The 18660-nt window shown below is 46.1% G+C and overlaps 1 protein-coding gene across 2 annotated transcripts in view; it reads right to left on the bottom strand.

Moving 5' to 3' along the window:
* The window catches only part of samd13 (sterile alpha motif domain containing 13), a 99631-nt gene that overhangs the window by 70054 nt on the left and 10917 nt on the right, over positions 1-18660 (bottom strand). For both annotated transcript variants that reach the window (XM_041208642.1, XM_041208643.1), the window contains exons 2-4: positions 12092-12227; positions 2632-2735; positions 1620-1701 (exon numbers count right to left, since the gene is read on the bottom strand). In XM_041208642.1, coding sequence (XP_041064576.1) covers positions 1620-1701; positions 2632-2735; positions 12092-12227 — 322 coding nt within the window. The remainder of the gene's footprint in view (positions 1-1619; positions 1702-2631; positions 2736-12091; positions 12228-18660) is intronic.

The raw sequence follows: 18660 nt of genomic DNA, 5'->3' as shown, positions 1-18660 counted from the left end.
TCCACGGTCGCCAAAGCCCTCCTATGGCATGGTACCTGAAGGAGGCAGAGCAAGTGTCTGACTTCGTATCAGAGGCAAAGCGCAAGTCAAATTAAAAATCTCTCCCAGGCCAAAGAGGTAAAAATCTCAAAATTGTTGCAGTGGTTCAGAGCTGACAGCATGGCAATGTGAATTTCCAGACAGTTGGACAATGGCGGTCTTGTCCCCGACAGACATAACTTTCAATCCAGTTAGGTTTCAATTAAGCAACAGGAGGAAAACCATAACACGAGGATGGGCAGATCAGGTCTAGTCACGGCCTGGAGAGGTTGCAATACAAAGTCTGCCATCCTTTTCTCGTTTCCCCACCTCGAATTAATTCAGCCTTACCATCAGATCGAGGTAGGAACAGGGTTAGGAGAATTGCTACCATGTTTAGCATCTAGAGACAGCATCACGTACACCTTCCTCAGTCAGGTATTGCATGAATTAGGAGCACAGTAAAGCTCTCTTTAGTGTGCTGCATCAATCTGCAAACTGCACTCAAATACAATTAAGTTGCTTGAAGTCTTCAGCAACCAAGTCATTCAGCTCAACAGGTCTATGCCGGTATTGAGACTTCACATGAACCTGCTCCCACCCCTCTTCTTCACCCCCTACCCGACCCTCCATTTAACAAGTCCTTCTTGTGTAAATTTTGCTGGAATTCTGTGGTAAGCTATAAACTCATTTAAAAGATTACCAAATTTCAGTTTTTCTTTAAATTTATTTTTTCCCTCTTATCCATAGTTAAAAAAACCCCCCAGCATATACAAAACAATCCATTCATTCCCAAGTCACCATCGCTGTTAAGAGCATTTCAGCTATTTGAGGGTGCAGTGATGTAAGGACATCTCTTTTCTCTAATCTGCACTCTTCTCCCTCTATTGTGGACAGTGCCCAACAACCTAAACAGGAACAGTCCAGCCCAGGAACAAACATCAGTCAAGGCTTCACTCCCAACTTTAGGGCTCAGAGCAAGAATCTGCTGTAACACCTCCTCATTCCATCTGCAATACTCATGTGCAAGGAAGTAAGGTGCAAGACTGACTCTGCTGAGGTGCAGGTCAAAGCTACAGAATATTCAGCAGCGAAATGGGCCATTCAGCCCCTCTGGTTTGTGTTCCACATGTACCTTCACCCAATCTTAGCAATATAACCTTCTACTTCTTCCTTCCTTCCTTATCTAGCTTCCCCTTAAATGCATCCATGCTATTCACTTCAACCGCTCCATATTGTAGTGAGTACGATATTCTCATCACTCTCTGGGTAAAAAGAAAGATTTTGCCTGAATTCCATTCTGGATTTATCAGTGTCCGGCTTATATTTATGGCCCCTAATTTTGGTCTCTTTCACAAGAGGAAACCCCTTTGCCACATGTGCCCGATTGAGAATCCCTTCACAATTTTAAAAACCTCTGCCCTAACCCTTCTCTCAGATTGGAGGCCCAGTCTATTCAGTCTTGGTCATGAATACTGGGGCTCCACCAATTTCAGTGACATGCTGCTACCTGGAGACAGACAAGGCATTCACACCAGACAAAGTTAATTCCTTATGCTCGTTCCCTATCTGACGAATTTATCCAGGGAGACAGTTCCTACCTGTTGGGTGTCCCGACACATCTTGGGTGTGACCATTCATGCCACGAGACTTCTTATACGTGTCACAATTCAAGAATACTGACTGCAAGCACAAAGAGGAAAGGGAATGGGAAAATTAGAGAAGATTCCTGCCTGAGAGAGAAAATGGTTAAGAGAGAGTTTATTGTGGCATTCGATTTAGGGGAGATGATGGCATAGTGGTGATGTTGCCGGACTAGTAATCCAGGCTAATGCTCTGGGGGCATGGGTTCAAATCCCACCAAAGCAGCTGGTGAAATCTGAATTCAGTTAATAAATCTGGAATATAAAGCTAGTCTCAGTAATGGTGACCATGTTTGCCATAAAAACCCATCTGGTTCACTTTAGGGAAGGAAATCTGCCACCCTCACCTGGTCTGGCCTACATGTGACTCCAGACCCACAGCAACGTGATTGAGTCTGAAATGGCCGAACAAGGTCAGTTCAGGGGCAATCAGGAATGGGCAGCAAATGCTGGCCTTGCCAGTGATGTCCACATCCCATGAAAGAATTTTTAAAAATTAAACGGTTCAAATATGGCAAGATAGAAAACTGCTTCAAAGTACAACAGGCTAGTAGGGCAAAATGCAAGTTCAGTAAACTTAGTACTCTATCCAAGGAAAAACTATTCCCATTGGCTGAAGAGTCAATAATCAGTGGGCAGAGATAAAAGCTTTTACGTAACAAGTTGCTGTGAACCAGAAGGCACCGCTTGATAAATTAAAGGAAACAGATTCAACGGTAACTTTCAAAAAGGGAATTGAATAAATACTGGAAGAGGAATGATTTACAGGGCTAAGGAGAAAAAAAATAGGAAAGTGGGACTAATTGGACAGATAGTTTGAAGAGCCAGCACAGGGCTGATAGGCCAAATGACCTCCTTCTGTGCTTCATTGTTCTGTGATTCCATGAACTGGTGTTTTCTGACCCATACAGTTCCAAGAAAACTAACAAGCCATCATTCCACAATTCCCAAGGCTGCATATATTACTTACTGACTCAGTAGGATGTGTATAATCGGAAGCTTTATTATTCTTGCAGTTGTTCTGTTTGGAAGCGAGCTCCACTGACTCAGTCTCACAGGCATCCTGCTCCAAATCTGTGTAAATTTTACAAAGTTAAGAACACTTTGCGGCCTACATAATCTTCAGTTCACCCAAAACTCTGCTGCCTGAATCCTAATTTGCCCAAAGTCCCATTTACCCATCACCCATGTGCTCGCTGACATACGTTGGCTCCCAGCCCAGCAACATACTGAGTGGTGGCCTTGCTGCCTATGTGCAATGCTCTGGAATTCACTCTGGGACCTCCTGTGCCTCTCTGCGCTTCTTTAAGGCGTTTCTGAAAACCTTGCTTTTTAGCCAGGTCTTTATGTGACTATCAAATTTTGCTCTCTGAGCCAGCTTTGGGACATTTTATGATGTTAAATGCGCTGTGTAAAATACAATTGGTGCTTGTAATCAGGTACGCTCAAGCATTGCATTAAATTTACAGCACTTAAAGCGGACATTCAACCCGACAGATCACCAGAGACCCCTCCCACACTTCATTGCCTAACCCTGTCGACGAACCTTCTAATCCTTTCTCCCTCGTCTTGTTTATTGAGCTTTCCCTTATATGTATCTGCAGAAAAATAATGAGAAAGAGAGAGAGAGAGAGAGAGAGAGAGAGGAAGGAAGAATGAGAAGGAACGAATGCAGAGCCTAGATGTAAACACAAGGAGTGGGAAAGATGGGGAAGGAAAGACCATGTGGGATGAAGTCTGTGTCAAAACACATGTTGATGCTAACTGCCGTCCCAAATCAGCCTCTTGTTGGTTTTATTTCTGTAGTGTATGCACCCTCTTTATCGCGGTTTTTCACATTCCTCTCATGACAGCATTCTGCCAGTTACCGCGTGTATCCTTCAGATTCCCTTCCCAATTCCCTAAAATTTCGCTGCGACCTGATTTTGTCCTTTTCTTGCCCAGTTTTTCTGGCTACTGTCCTTTTCTCTTTTCATTAATGTTCTTCCCTGTTCAGTATTACTTCCACACTTGCTTTCTTTTGTTCGTGTACTTGCTCCACACACCATATTTTGTGCCTGAATCATTGCTGCCAAGGCTCTCAACGTATATACTGGGCGCCATCTACTGTACAGAGAGCAGAAGAGGAGATGCGTTTTCACAAGATCGTTCTCCAACTGTTAATAAATTTGCTGCGTTTATTTATTTTATTCATTCTTGGGATGTGGGTGTCACTGGCTATTTCAGCATCCCTGATTGCCCTTGAGAAGGTGGTGGTGAGCTGCCTTCTTGAACTGCTGCAGTCCATGTGGTGTAGGGAGTTCCAGGATTTTGACTCAGCGACAGTGAAGGAATGGCCGATATATTTCCAAGTCAGGATGGTGAGTGGCTTGGAGGGGGACTTGCAGGTTGTGACGTTCCCATGTACAATCCCCACCCTGAACTATTTGATCAATTAACCTTTACCATGTTTGAAACCTCATATGAACATGCAAGAAATCCATTTGCAGCCATATAAAACATAAAAAAGGACAGACTGCAAGATTTCTAAACAGAGAAAATTAACCCAAAATACAATCACAGAATCTTTACAGTGCAGAAGGAGGCCATTTCAGTCCATCCAGACTGTACTGGCTCTCTGGGGGAGTATTTCAACTGGTCCCACTCCCCTGCCTTATCCCCGTTACCTGGCATATTCTCTGTTCAGGTAGCAATCCGATTCCCTGTTGAATACCTCGATCGATCCTGTCTCCACCACTCTCTCAGGAAGCTTGCTCCAGAACCCAACTCTGGGTGAAAAATTTTTTCCTCACACCACATTTACTCTTTGCCAATGATTTTGAATCTGGGTCCTCTAGTTCCTGATGCTCTGAGTGGGGACAGTTTCTCACTATTTACCATGTCTATACCCCTCAGGATCTTGAATACTTTTATCAAGTCTCCTTTCAGCCTTCTTTTTTCCATAGAAAACAGTTCCAACCTCTCCAATCTATCCTCGTAGCTACAGTTCTTCATCCCTGGAATCATTCTTGTGAATCTCCTCTGCACTCTCTCCAATGCCTTCACATCCTTCCTCAAGTATGGTGTCCAGAACTGGACGCAGGACTCCAGATGAGGCCTAACTAGTGTCTTATAAGTGTGTCTGAGAGTTTTCACAAAAATACGGAGCAAGTATATTTCCTGCAGCTGACGGTATAATGTCCAGATTCTACCATTAATAGTCCAGAACTGAAAAGTAGTAACGAATTGACCTGGTTTCGCCTGAATCAGTAAAACGTCAATCCTTGCTTTTAAGACTTTGGTGGCTGGAAAAATGTTAATATTTCCACACAAAGAGTGCTATCTTTCCTACCTCTCCGTATACAGGCAGCAGCAGAGATAAGTCTAAGCTAGCGAGTCAATTCTGGAGGCCCACTCGACGTTGTGTGTGCTTATTATTCACTGGTTTGCCCGTTCAATTTTACTGGCCTGGGGACTTGGACAAGCTTGGATAATCAGAAAACCGGGATCTACTGGCATTGTAGCGCGAGATATAATTAAGGGAGCTCTAAGGGGAGATGAGAAAAAAAAAAGAAATTCACCCAGAGGACGGATGGGGTCTAGAACTCACTGCCTGAAAGGGTGGGATAGGCAGCAAACCTCATCTCTTGAAAAAGGTACCTGGATGTGCATCTGAAGTGCTGTAACCTGCAGGGCTACGGACCAAAATGCCAGAGAGTGGGATTAGCCCGGGTGGCTCGGTTGGTCGGCCAGGAAAGACATGATGGGCCAAGTGGCCTCCTACTGCGCAGTGAACTTTCTATGATTCTATTCAAACCTTGTGCAGTGTGGCATGCACTTACACAGCACACAAAGACACGATACATGAATACCCCTGCACTAATGGATCTCCAGAAGTATTATCCTTGGCAAACAATCATATGTTGTTTAATAAGGAGGTATAGTAAACCGTGTTTTTAAAATTTATTCTTTCATGAGATGTGGCCATCACTGGCAATGCCAGCATTTGTTGCCTAATTACCCTTGAACTGAGTGGCTTGCTAGGCCATTTCAGAGGGCAGTTAAGAGTCAACCACATTGTTATGGGTCTGGAGTCACATGTATGCCAGACTGGGTAAGGACGGCAGATTTCCTTCCCTAAAGGACATTAGTCAACCAGATGGGGTTTTTTTTAACGACCATTGATGAAAACTAGTTTCAAATCTAGTAATTGAATTCAAACTCAACCAGATTCTGTGGTGTAAATTGGACCCACATTTCTTTTATTCTTTTATGGCATTTGGGGCGTCACTAGCTAGGCCAGCATTTATTGCCCATCCCCAATCACCTTTGAAGTGGTGATGGACAGCCACCTTCTTGAACTGCTGCAGTCCATGTGGTGCAGGTACACCCACAGTGCTGGTCCCCAGAGTATTAGCTAGGGCTTCTGGATTACTAGCCCAATGACATCACCACCAAGCCACCATCTCCCATTTCACCTATGATGTCTTACTTCTCTGCTGCTCCCTCCCTTTAGATTCAAGTCTAATTGTTAAGGAAACTGAACCTCTGGTCGATCAACCTTTAATTGGTAAAAGATTTACAAGAGGTTGACAAGAAGGGTTCCAAGGATGAAAGACTTCAGTCGCATGGGTAGATTGAAGAAACTGGGGTTGTTCACCCTGGTGGAAGGGAAGGTCGAGAGGAAATTTGATAGAGGTGCTCAAAAATGAGAGAGGTCCAGACGGAGTGGAGAGGGAGAAACCGTTCCCATTGGCGGAAGAACCGAGAATTAGAGGCCGCCAATGTAAGGTGAATGGAAAAGGAACCAACAGCAACACAAGTAGAAATTCAGGATGGTGTGTGAGGATAAGGCGAGGCGTGATGTAAACTCCGGTTCGTTCTTTCTTTCTTTCCTAATGCTTCCCAAGGAATACGCTGCCTCAGTGTGGGGTGGAGGCAGGTTCAATCGAGGCTGTCAAAAAGGATTTGGTTACTTGAAGGAAAAGAACATTGCAAGGCTACAGGGAAGAGGCGGGGGAATAGTATTAGCCGAGGTGCTTTTGCACAATGGGCCAAATGGCCTCCTTCTGTGCTGCACTCTTTCTAGGATATGATTCTCATTCTCCTGTCACTTGTAATGTTCACAAAGGTAAGCCGACGTCGGTATTGGCGAATAGATCACTTGCCCTCCCTTACAAAGTGCACATCAAGTATTCCAAGATTAAACGCAGCAGGAGCCAGATGTAAAGCAAAGCTTTCCCCTTCCACCCCAGCCCATCGCCTCAAAGAGCTATTCCCCCCCCCAACATTTACCATACCAGCCACCATTGGGAATTGGGATAAATTGACCAATTTGGCTAAGTTTTGGGTTATTCTGTGCCTGAAAGACTCACCCACTAGGGATCCGTCAAAACTCATTCCACACAGGGCTTTTTGCAGCCAGCAAGAGACAAGAGCTTTGATCCTATTGGCCCAGGTTTGTATTGGAACTTGGAGTGAAAGGGCTGTGATAACAGATACTGCTCGGACTGCTTCTAGAGTCCCGGCCAAAAAATCAATCACAGATCATTGGATTCTCCACATTCCAGACACTGAACTGAACGGCCGAATTTCTGACAGCACGCTTTTTTAAAATTCACTTCCCTAAATAACCCTGGCAGGAAAGAGGTAAATCAAAAGCGGCGATAATCATCTGTTTACTTAGTAATGAAAGGTTTGCTTCGAATTCCCCTCAGTGAGTTTGGAGCACAACCCCCCTCTGTGCCCCCGCCCCCGCCCCCTCCCCAACACCCCCCCACCCCCCCACCCCCCTCCCCAACCCCCACCCCCACCCAATCTCCTGGCTTCAAAGGAATGACCTTTCCATGTGTCGCTGTCCTGAGCAGTCGTCCGACAGGCAAGACCTGGGCTCCAACCTATTAGAGTGGAGTGGGTGGATGTAATCAGATCCAGAGTGTGAAAGCAAACACTCCCTCTCTGTGAAGGATTCCAAAGGCTGGCAAAAGGAAGTTTCCATTCCAATTCTCATATTGGTACAGCACAGAGATACGCACAAAAAAGGGAAAGCCTACTGTGCCGGTGCAATACGTTTGATGTCCCACACAAACTGAGCTCATGGGCCTCTCTGATCAATTGATCATCAATCAGTATAAAGCTCAGACCCCTGGGGCAAAAGCTATTTCAAGTAGGACTGTTGCAGACTACATTAGGGCCACATTGTCAGTCCGGGCTCCATTCAATTAAAGGGCTGAATGGGCAGTTCTTAACCCACTGCATCACACAGTCACCAGTGTTAAGCACAATCACTCACTGGCCCTGTTGTGCCACATGTTGAAAGGATCTCTCCTCAATAGGGCATTAGGAAAGAAAGAACGAACTGGAGTTTACATCACATCTTGTCTTATCCTCACTCACCATCCTGACTTGGAAATATATCGGCCGTTCCTTCACTGTCGCTGGGTCAAAATCCTGGAACTCCCTCCCTAACAGCGCTGTGGGTGTACCTACACCACATGGGACTGCAGCGGCTCAAGAAGGCAGCTCACCACCACCTTCTCAAGGGGCAATTAGGGATGGGTAATAAATGCTGGGCCCAGCCAGCGGCGCCCACATCCCATGAATGAATTTTTAAAATCCTAATGCTCTTTACAACTGATTGGTGTTCTGGGACATGTTAGGTCATTATTAAAACAATAACTTATATATATCTGGCGCCTTTAAGAGAATAAAATTCCCCAAGGCACTTCGAAGGAGCATTAGACGACAAAGTATGACACCATGCCACATGAAGAGATATTAAGTGAGATGACCAAAATCTTGGGCTAGATTTTAAGGAGTGGCTTAAAGGAGCAAAGTGAGGAAGCAAGGTGTAGGAAGGGAGTTTCAGAGCTTGGCACCTAGGCAACTAAAGACATGGCCTCCAATGGTGGAGGACTTAATTGGAGGCCTTAAAATGCTCATGAGGCTAGAATTGGATGAGTACAGATATCTCGGAGGGTTGTGGGGCCAGAGGCAACTACAGGGGTAGAGAGGGGTGAGGTCATGGAGGGATTTGAAAAGGATGAGAATTTTAAAATTAAGACGTTGCTTGACTTGGAGTCTACATAGGTCAGCGAGCATAAGTGTGATAGGGGAACAGGACTAATTAAGACAAATTTGAGACAAATTAAGGCACAGGAAGCAGAGTTTTGGATGACCTTGACTTTACAGAGGATAAAATGTGGGAGGCCAGTTGAGTCTGGAGGTAACAAAGGCATGAGTGAGGGTTTCAGCCACAGATGAGATGAGACAGGGATGGAGTTGGGTGATGTTATGGAAGAAACAGGCAGTCATAGTGATGGCACGAATAGGAGCTAGAAACTCATCTCAGGGTCAAATGTGACAGCAAGTTTGTGAACAGGCTGGTTTAATCTCAGACTGTTGCCAGGGAGAGGAACAGAGTTTGGAGGAGGGGCTGAAAACAACGGCTTCAGTCTTCCCAACATTTAACGGAGGGGGGGGGGGGGTGGAATTTCTGCTCATCCAGAAGTGGATTTTTTTTTAATATTCATTCATAGAATGTGAGTGTTGTTGGCTAGGCCGGCCTTTGTTGCCCATGCCTAATTGCCCTTGTGGTAGTGAGTTGAGCTGCTGCAGCCAGTGGGGTGTGGGAACACCCACAGTGCTCTTAGGAAGCAGCCTGATAACTTAGCAGAGGTGGTGATGAGGTAGAGCTGGGGGCGGTCATCAGCATCCGTGTGAAAACTACAGCTATGCTTTTAGGTGATGTCAACATGGATGAGAAATTGCAGGGGGCCAAGGATAGATCCTGGGGGGGCACCAGAGGTAAGGGGATGGGGGCAGGAAGAAAAAAGCATTGCAGGAGATTCCCTGGCTCTGGTTTGATAGGTAAAAACGGAACCAGCTGAGGAGGCCGGCTATATATAAATGACTTGGATCTTGGAATGTGGGAGTAAAATTTCAAACTTTGCCCGTGATACCAAGCTTGGAAGGGAGGACGATACCAATCAACTGCAACAGGGCCCAGACAGGCCTGCAGAAAGGGCAGACAAGTGGCAGGTGGAAATTAATACAGGGAAGTGTGAGCTGATGCATTTTGGCAGGAGGGATAGGGAGAGGCAAAACAGACTTAACGACACCACTCTAAAGAGTCAGCAGGGACTGGCGGTGCACATGCACAGACCTATGAAGGCGGCAGGACATACTAAGAGAGTGGTTGGCAAAGCATTTGGGATCTTGGACATCATAAATACAGACATTGAGTTCCGTTCTGGTCACCACACTTTAGGAAGGGTGTGAGGGTCCTTGAGAGGACGCAGAGGAGATTAACAGAATGGTTCCAGGGATGAGGGGATCTAAATATAAGGTTATGTTGGAGAAGCTGGGGTTGTTCTCCTTGAAGTAAAGGAGATTGAGGGAAGATTTGATAGAGGACTACAAAATTATGACAGGTTTAGATAAGGAAAAACTCTTCCCATTCGCTGATGGTACAAGGGCGAGGGGACACAATTTAAGATTTTGGGCAAGGGATGCAGGAGGAATGTGAGTGGTAACAACCTGGAATTTGCTGCACCTGAGGGTGGTGGAAGCAGAACCAATCAATGATTTTAAAAGGGAATTGGATAGGCACTTGAAGGAAATAAATTTGCAGGGCTGTAGTTGTAGAGCAGGCAAATAGGACTGACTGGATTACTCCGTGGAGAGCTGGCATCGACTCAATGGGCCGAATGCCTCCTCCCGCACTGTAAATGACTCTGAGTGTGGGTTTGGAGAGGAAACCGAGGTTGAAAGTGGGACTGTAGTTTGCAAAGACATTTGCATCAAGAGTTCATTTCTTTGAGAAGGGTGATGATGACAGATTTAAAGGAGGGAGGGACAACACCTGAAAAAGAGAGAACTGTGAACAATATTGGCTAACATGGGGGCCAGGAAGGGGGACCCCTACCCCTACCCCCTACACCCTACTCCTCAGCCCCCACCTATGGAACCTCCCCATGCCCACGCAAAAGGTGCAACACCTGCCCCTTCACTTCCTCTCTCCTCACCGTCCAAGGCCCAAACACTCCTTTCAAGTGAAGCAGCAGTTCACTTGCATTTCCCCCAACTTAGTCTACTGTATTCGTTGCTCCTAATGCTGTCTCCTCTACGTTGGAGAGACCTAACGTAAACTGGGCGACCGCTTTGCAGAACACCTGCAGTCTGTCCGCAAGAATGACCCAAACCTCCCTGTCGCTTGCCATTTTAACACTCCACCCTGCTCTCTTGCCCACATGTCTGTCCTTGGCTTGCTGCATTGTTCCAGTGAAGCCCAACTCAAACTGGAGGAACAACACCTCATCTTCCGACTAGGCACTTTACAGCCTTCCAGACTGAATATTGAATTCAACAACTTTAGATCTTGAACTCCCTCCTCCATCCCCACCCCCTTTCTGTTTCTTCCCCCTTCCTTTTGTTTTTTCCAATAATTTATATAGATTTTTCTTTTCCCACCTATTTCCATTATTTTAAAATCTTTTATGCCCTGCTAGTCTTTCCACCCCACCCCCACTAGAGCTATACCTTGAGTGCCCTACCATCCATTCTTAATTAGCACATTCGTTTAGATAATATCACCAAAATCAACACCTCTGTGTTCTTTTGTCTGTGATATCTTTTGATTATCTACTCCTATCACTGCTTGCTTGTCCCTACAACCACCCCAGCCCCCCAACTTCTCTCCCCCCCAACACCCCCCCCACCTTAAACCAGCTTATGTTTCACCCCTTTCCTAAGATTCACTCAGTTCTGTGGAAGGGTCATGAGGACTTGACACGTCGACTCTTTTCTCCGCTGACGCTGCCAGACCTGCTGAGTTTTTCCAGGTAATTCTGTTTTTGTTTCGGATTTCCAGCATCCGCAGTTTTTTGTTTTTATTCCAAGAGGGGGGAGTTGGGTGATCAGCAGTTTAGTGGGAATAGGACTGCGGGAGCAGGAGGTGGTTCTCATGGATAAGATAAGCTTGGGCAGGGCACAAGAAGTGAAACTAGAGAAAGATGCAAGTCCAACGCTTGGCCAGGAGGAAGGTGGGAGTAAGTAAGTGTGGCAGCTAACTTGGGAGCGGCAACATTGACAAACAGCAAAGCAATGAACCATCAGTTCATCTGCTTTTGGTGGTGTTAACTGAGTGAGGAAGTTTAGCCAGGACACTGGAAGGACCCACTGCCCTTTTTTAGTGGGATCTTTTAAGTCTAGTTAAACAAGCAGCATGGGTCACGGTTTATTATCTTGTCTGAAAGATTGCATTCCCAACAATGCAGCACTCTCTCAGTACTGCACTGAGGTGTCAGCCTAGATTAAATGCTGAGGTTTTTATTAGGGAAGCAGGGTTTGAATACATGATAGAAGCGAGAGAACTATCAGATTTGTAATTCCAGCCAATCTCCGTTCAAATCCTTACTTAAAAAGAAATCACACAGACTAAAGACTCAAACCTGGATTTCTCCATTCTTCAATTTCTTTCAGTTCTGGTTCCATACACTCGCTGTCTGGAGAGGTTGCAGCTGCCGGCGGGTTAATTAACGAGGCATTCGCTTCAATTGTTTTCTCTTTCCGAGTCCTCGCATATCCCTGCAAACAAAGCACGAGATCCACAAAGGTAAGGAAGCAGTGAAAATCCCTGAAGACAGATTCCCTCTAATTCTAAACAGTCTCAGCTCATTTCACCTGCGGGTGCTCGTGATTTTCAAACCAACTCGCACAGACTGTGCATCGCTTTAAGTAGAAGGAACAAAAGCCAAGCAGTTGTTTCACGCCTTTCATGAAAACAGAGCTAGAGCACTGTCCCAAAGCACTCTGAAGCCAAATTTTGAAGCAGTCACTATTATGTAAGGAGCACAGCCAGATAATGTCGATCTTTTTTTTTTTTAAAAGTGACATTGGTTGAGAGATAAGTGTTGAGCAGGGCACTGGGGATAATTCAAATAAAAACAGAAAGTGCTGGAAAAACTCAGTAGGTCTGGCAGCATCTGTGGAGAGAGAAATGGAGTTTTTTTTAGCTCTGAAGCAGTCATACGGACTCAAAATGTTAACTCTGTTTCTCTCTCCACAGATGCCGTCAAGCCTGCTGAGTTCTTCCAGCATTTTCTGTTCAGATTTCAGATTTCCAGCATCCGCAGTATTTTGCTTTTACCAGGGATAACTTCCCTGCTCTTGTTTGAAATAATGCTCTGGGATCTTATGCGTCCACTTGAAAGGGAAGACAGGGTCTCAGTTTAACACAGAGATAAAAACAAAAAAACTGCGGATGCTGGAAATCCAAAACAAAAACAGAATTACCTGGAAAAACTCAGCAGGTCTGGCAGCATCGGCGGAGAAGAAAAGAGTTGACGTTTCGAGTCCTCATGACCCTTCAACAGAACTGTTGTTCTGTTGAAGGGTCATGAGGACTTGAAACGTCAACTCTTTTCTTCTCTTCTGATGCTGCCAGACCTGCTGAGTTTTTCCAGGTAATTCTGTTTTTGTTCTGTTTAACAATTCATCTGTAAGAGGGCACTTCCGACTTGGCAGCACTCCCTCAGCGCTTCAATGTTACACCAGCCTGAATTATGTGTTCAGGTCTCTGGAGTGGGAACTTAAACCTACAATCTTCCAACTCAGAGGCAAGAGTCCTACCTAGAGACACCACCTTATAATGAGATTTAATTGTAAATCGCTAGCTTTACGATCTCTAGCTTAGAGTTATATGACCTATTTCTGTGCCCAATGACTCGATGATCCTATGACTTGTGAAACTGCTGGGTTTGGTTACTTACCACCGCACCTCGGAAAGAGAGAACTTTCTTTAAAGAAAAGCTGTATTGTAAAGGTTGATATATTGGAAAAGAAGTCACTTGAGTTTTTGTTCATAAAGCCAATGGAAAGCAAAAGCCCACAATCCAAAAGCAAAATACTGCAAGTAAAAACAGAAAGTGCTGGAAAAGCTCAGCAGGTCTGACAGCATCTGTGGAGAGAGGAACAAAGTTAACGTTTCAGGTCGATGACCCTTCCTCTGAGACATCACAATGCACTTACGTACATTCATATAGAAAGGTCAAATATTCACAATATACATACTTAAATACAAGGTGACCCACAAATAAAACAAGGCACATCACCCAACTGCAAAAATTCACTTACGTTCATAAAAGGTGAGGGCCAAATGATTAATAAAATCCTTTGTACTAGCTTAGTGTCTCCTCCTGTGCGCAAATGTATTTCCTCCATTGGGAGACGGTGGTGTAGTGTTAATGTCACTGGACTAGTAATCCTGAAGGCCCAGGGTTCAAATCCCTCCACAGCAACAAGTAGAATTTAAATTCAATTCATGAATCTGGATTTGAAAGCTATGGTGACCATGAAACCTTTAATTGACTTAACAGGTTCCCCAACGCTTCCAAGGCCAGTCCTCGCTCAATCTGACCTCCAGGAAAACAGCCAGGAGCCAACAGCAAGTGATCAGTAACCAACATGCTAGCTGGTGTCAGAAAATTTCATGCATGCCCTCTTCCATTCCCACGCCTGTATCTGGGTCAATATCCTGCCCCGTACATCAAACTTGAGTAGTGGTAAGCATTACAGAACCTGAGAAACACAAGGTGGCCATTCAGCCCACTGTGATGATGCCAGCCCCACACTGGGGATATGAACTCAATCCCAATTTCTCTGCTCTTGATACCCATTAACGTTTTTAATTTAAGTAACATAGAAAGTTTTGAAAACACACTTCACATCGAATTAAATAGGATATTACACAGGAGATACACATATGACACAGACAGCGGCCATTCGGCCCATCTAGTCCATACCGGTGTTTATGCTCCACTCAAGCCTCTTCTCATCTTTTCTCATCTAAATCTACCATCGTAACCCTCTCTTCTCTTCTCCCTCACGTGCTTGTCTAGTTCCCCATAAGTATATCTATACTGTTCACTTCAACCACTCCCTAGGGTAGCGAGTTCCACAATTCTAACCTTCGAGAAATAAAGCCTAATGTTTGATTTTTTTTTAAATGGCCTGTTTATCCATTCCTGATTCATCCTCTCCTGTTACATTTTAAAGTGTAAAAGGGTTGAAGAAAAAGCCAATCACTTGAGGCTAGTGTCTTGTGACCTACAGTCAGAAATTAATATTTGCCTAGTAATCTAGTAACTGTCCTCACCACACCACGTAAAACAAGTTCCCTTCCTGTCCGACCCTACTTGGGCATCTCTTCCAAGTGTGAACTCCCAGACAAGGGCCAGAAAAGGGTAACGTTATAATCAACTATTTATATTTATGTGGCGCCTTCAACACAGAATAACAAACCAAACTGCTTCTCAAAGTGCAAGAATTAAAAATCAAATCGACACCAAGCCAAGAGAGCAAGTATTAGGAAGGAAGCACAAAAACTTGTTCAACAAGGTTGATTTTAAGCAGGGGCCGGGATTTTCCGGTCCCGTCCCACCGCAAGAGACTTGGCAGCCCAGCCAAAAGGCCGCTGTCCTTCAGCGGGACCGGGAGTCCCGCCCAGAGTCTTAAAAAGGAGGATAGAGGTGGGGCCAAGACTCGAGAGGAAAGCCCAGGATTGTGGGATCCAGGCTGCTAAAGACATAGCCATGAATGGTTGGGTAAATAAAAAAAAAGGGGTGAGGGAGATTGGAGAGGAGGTCCAAGTCAGAGACATCAAGAGCTCAACGGGGGAGTTCTGAGGCTGAAGGAAGGTACCGAGAAGGTGCGAGGCCATGACGAGGTTATGGACATGATATTGAGAATAGTAGCTTGGAAGTACAAAACTTGAGTATTGCTGAAAAAAAGAGGCAATCTGTCGAAGCTTTTCGTCTTGCACTCATTAGGACAGATGCAAAAATGCCAAATTTCAAAGGAAGCAACAATTTATACCACATGAGAAGAGGGTTCCTTTGCAGGCAAAAGGAACATGTCCAAGCATCGCTCCTTTTTATGAATTAAAAAGCAAGGGGGGGGGTGGGGCAATAGTTCCCTGGTACATTCTCTATGGCAATGCCTCATCCAGAGCCAACTTGCCAACCAATCAGCACCCTTTTCTCATGCAGTACAAATGGTTGCTCCCTTTCAAATTTGGCATTCTTGAGTCTGTCCTGATGAGTCTAAGATGAGAAGCTTCTACTGATTTTTCCCGATGATATTGAGAATTTTAAATCTCAGGCGCTGAGGGTCTAGAAGTGGAGGTCTGCAAAGACATAAGAAATAGGAGGAGTAGACCATACAGCCCATTGAGATTGCTCCGCTATTCAATTTGATCATGGCTGATCTTCTGCCTCAACTCCCCTCTCCCACCCAACCCCAAATCCCCTGATTGCCTGAGAGATCCATCGAGCACCACCTTAAACGTATTCAGTGACGTAGCATCCACAACCCACTGGGGTAGAGAATTGAGTGAAGAAATTTCTCCTCCTCTCAGTCCTTAATGATCGGTCCCTTACTCTGAGACTGTGACCCCATCTTCCTGACTCCCCAGCCAGGGGAAACAGCCTCTCTGTGTCGACCCCTCAGAACCATGTCATGTTTCAGCGAGACAGGGTGAATGGATGAGGGAAACACAGGGCAGGGATTTCCTGTGGGCTTTGACACCCCAATGATGGGACTAAATGGGGGACCGAGCCCAGACCTGTCTGCAGTTGGACCAGTTCAGCAACATTCCAGGAGGCAGCCTCCTAATTGGCTCCCTCCAAGCTCACCGACCAATGATGCCGCGGTCTCAGTCAGAGGTCCGGAAGCTCTGAAACCTCTCCAGAGGGGGGGGGTGGAGGCGCGCTTCTGAAGCAGCTCGGAGAACGTGAGGGCACCTCAAAATGGAGGCACCCACGAGGGCAAAGTATAAAATAAAAAGTCGGGGGGGTGGGGTGTGGGGGGGCACACAGGCAGACCCCGCCGAGCAGAGGAAACTTCCTCCAAATGGCTCGTTCTGGCCCACAGGGAGGGGAGACTCTCCAGCCTGGGCGCAGCCCCCGTCTTTGGGGTATGGAGCCTGTGACTCCAATGATCCCCCCCACCTCTGACGACCACACGGGAGGCAGACTCCTTCAAGGTGGCAGCCTCCCTATCCGCCCCAACGACCCCCCCCACCCCGGCCTATTTTTCCAGCCCCCGCCCCCTAGCCTGCTTCCCCGGGACTGGGAAAATTCTGCCGGCGGCCCGGGGTAGGTTTGAAAAGGTGAGAAGCTTATATGACGCCCAGCGCCATGCGGATATGAGAATATCGTTTCTCCATCCCCTTTAGGCTGGGCATTCAAAAATAGGTTTCGGAAAGATTTCAAACTACGATTTAAAATATATGCTTCCAGTCCTGGTTCTAGCAAAAGCTGCTAGTTGGCTTATTCCAAGTCTGGCAGCTTCTTGTAAACTCTTGTGTAGGTGCCCTGCCCGCAAATGTCAACAGAGCCTTGCCCTAACTTCCAGAGAAAAACATCAGAAGGCAGGAACACGAGCACGGGGAGCTGTGTTTGCCTTCCTACAAAACAGAAACAAAGTCATATATCAGTAAGTCAGCAAACATGGAAATATCACTTCCCCAACAGTATCGCTGGGCTCCCCTCTCAAACCTGCTAGAGTCTGGGGACCTCATTTGGAGAACGGCAAGGTAAACACGCAGTCCAAGGGCAAAGTCAAACAGCTTCGCTTTGCAACCCTGGTTACAGATATTTTTTTTTTAAAAAATACCCACCAGGATTCGGGTGAACCGAAGAAAGAGTGAAAAGGCTGGAAACACGCAGCTAAGTCAACATTGGAAAGGGGGGAAAGAACGTCTCAGGTAAGGTGCCTTAAAGATTCAGGCGCTGACTGAACCGGCTGGGCGTTTGTAGTGTTTTATTTCAGTGCTTGACTTGGTCGGATTGGTCACACATTCTTGCCTCTCTTCAAGGCAATGACTCCTGAAGGGGTACCCCCTCTGCAAGTGCCAGGTCTCCTCCGCCTGTAACCAGCCCTCTACAGTGATGTTTTGGATGATACTCTGGACAATAAGCATCGGGGGGGGGCGTCACAGCCAAGCCCATCCTGTCTATGGGGTGTCTACAAACACGTGGCTGTCAGCAGCGTTCGCTGGAGCACAACCAGGGACAGGAGCCTTCACCGACTAATCTCACACAACAACTCTGACTCTGGCTGGAAACCACCACCGCCAAGACGGATTTTTTTTAAAAACTTGCATTTATATAGCGCAAATCCAAGCATTCCATGGCACTTTACAGCCAAAGTGCAGTCACTGTTGTCACGTAGGAAATGGAGCCAATTTGCACACAGCATAGTGGTGTTGACTGAGGGACTGATATTAGGCAGGAAATGGCTCCGTGGCATCTTTTATGTTTTTTTTATTCATTCATGGGATGCTTGGCCATCCCTAATTGCCCTGTAGTGGCCATTGCAAAGGGTACTTAAGAGTTGGCCACATTGCTGTGGGTCTGGGGTCACAAGTAGGCCAGACCAGGTAAGGATGGCAGATGTCCTTCCCTAAAGGACATTAGTGAACCAGATGGTTTTTTTATGACAATCAACAATGGTGTAATTCCAGATTTTTTTTTTTACTGAATTCAACTGTCGCCGTCTGCTGTGGTGGCATTCGACCCCAGGCCCCCATAGCATTACCCTGGGGCCTTTGGGTTACTAGTCTGGCGATGATATCACAACGGAACCAAATCCCCAACGTCCACCTAAGGGGGCTGACAGGGCCTCGGTTTAACATCTCACCCAAAAGACAATAGCTCTGACAATGCAGCATTGCCTGGGGACTGTACCGGAGCACAAAAATCCCAAGCTGGTCCCCGAGCCCTGGATTGGGGCCTGGACACATGACCCTTGTGACTCACAGGTGAGAGCACTGCCAACTGAGCCACCTTCATTAGTTCACCACCAGATTCCCAGTCGTGCCTGGAACCCTGTGGACTGCGCAGCTAAGTTGCAGGTGACGCCCCCCCCCACCCAAAACAACTGAACCATCGGTCCAAATACAGCCCGGATCACTGGAATGAATTTTCTCTCGGCTGATTTAAGCAACTTCACCTAGGGA

Source organism: Carcharodon carcharias, chromosome 16 (assembly GCF_017639515.1).
Source record: "Carcharodon carcharias isolate sCarCar2 chromosome 16, sCarCar2.pri, whole genome shotgun sequence".
Lineage (NCBI taxonomy): Eukaryota > Metazoa > Chordata > Chondrichthyes > Lamniformes > Lamnidae > Carcharodon > Carcharodon carcharias.
The sequence above is the reverse complement of the archived record's forward strand: the minus strand, read 5'-3'. Positions and strand labels throughout refer to the sequence as shown.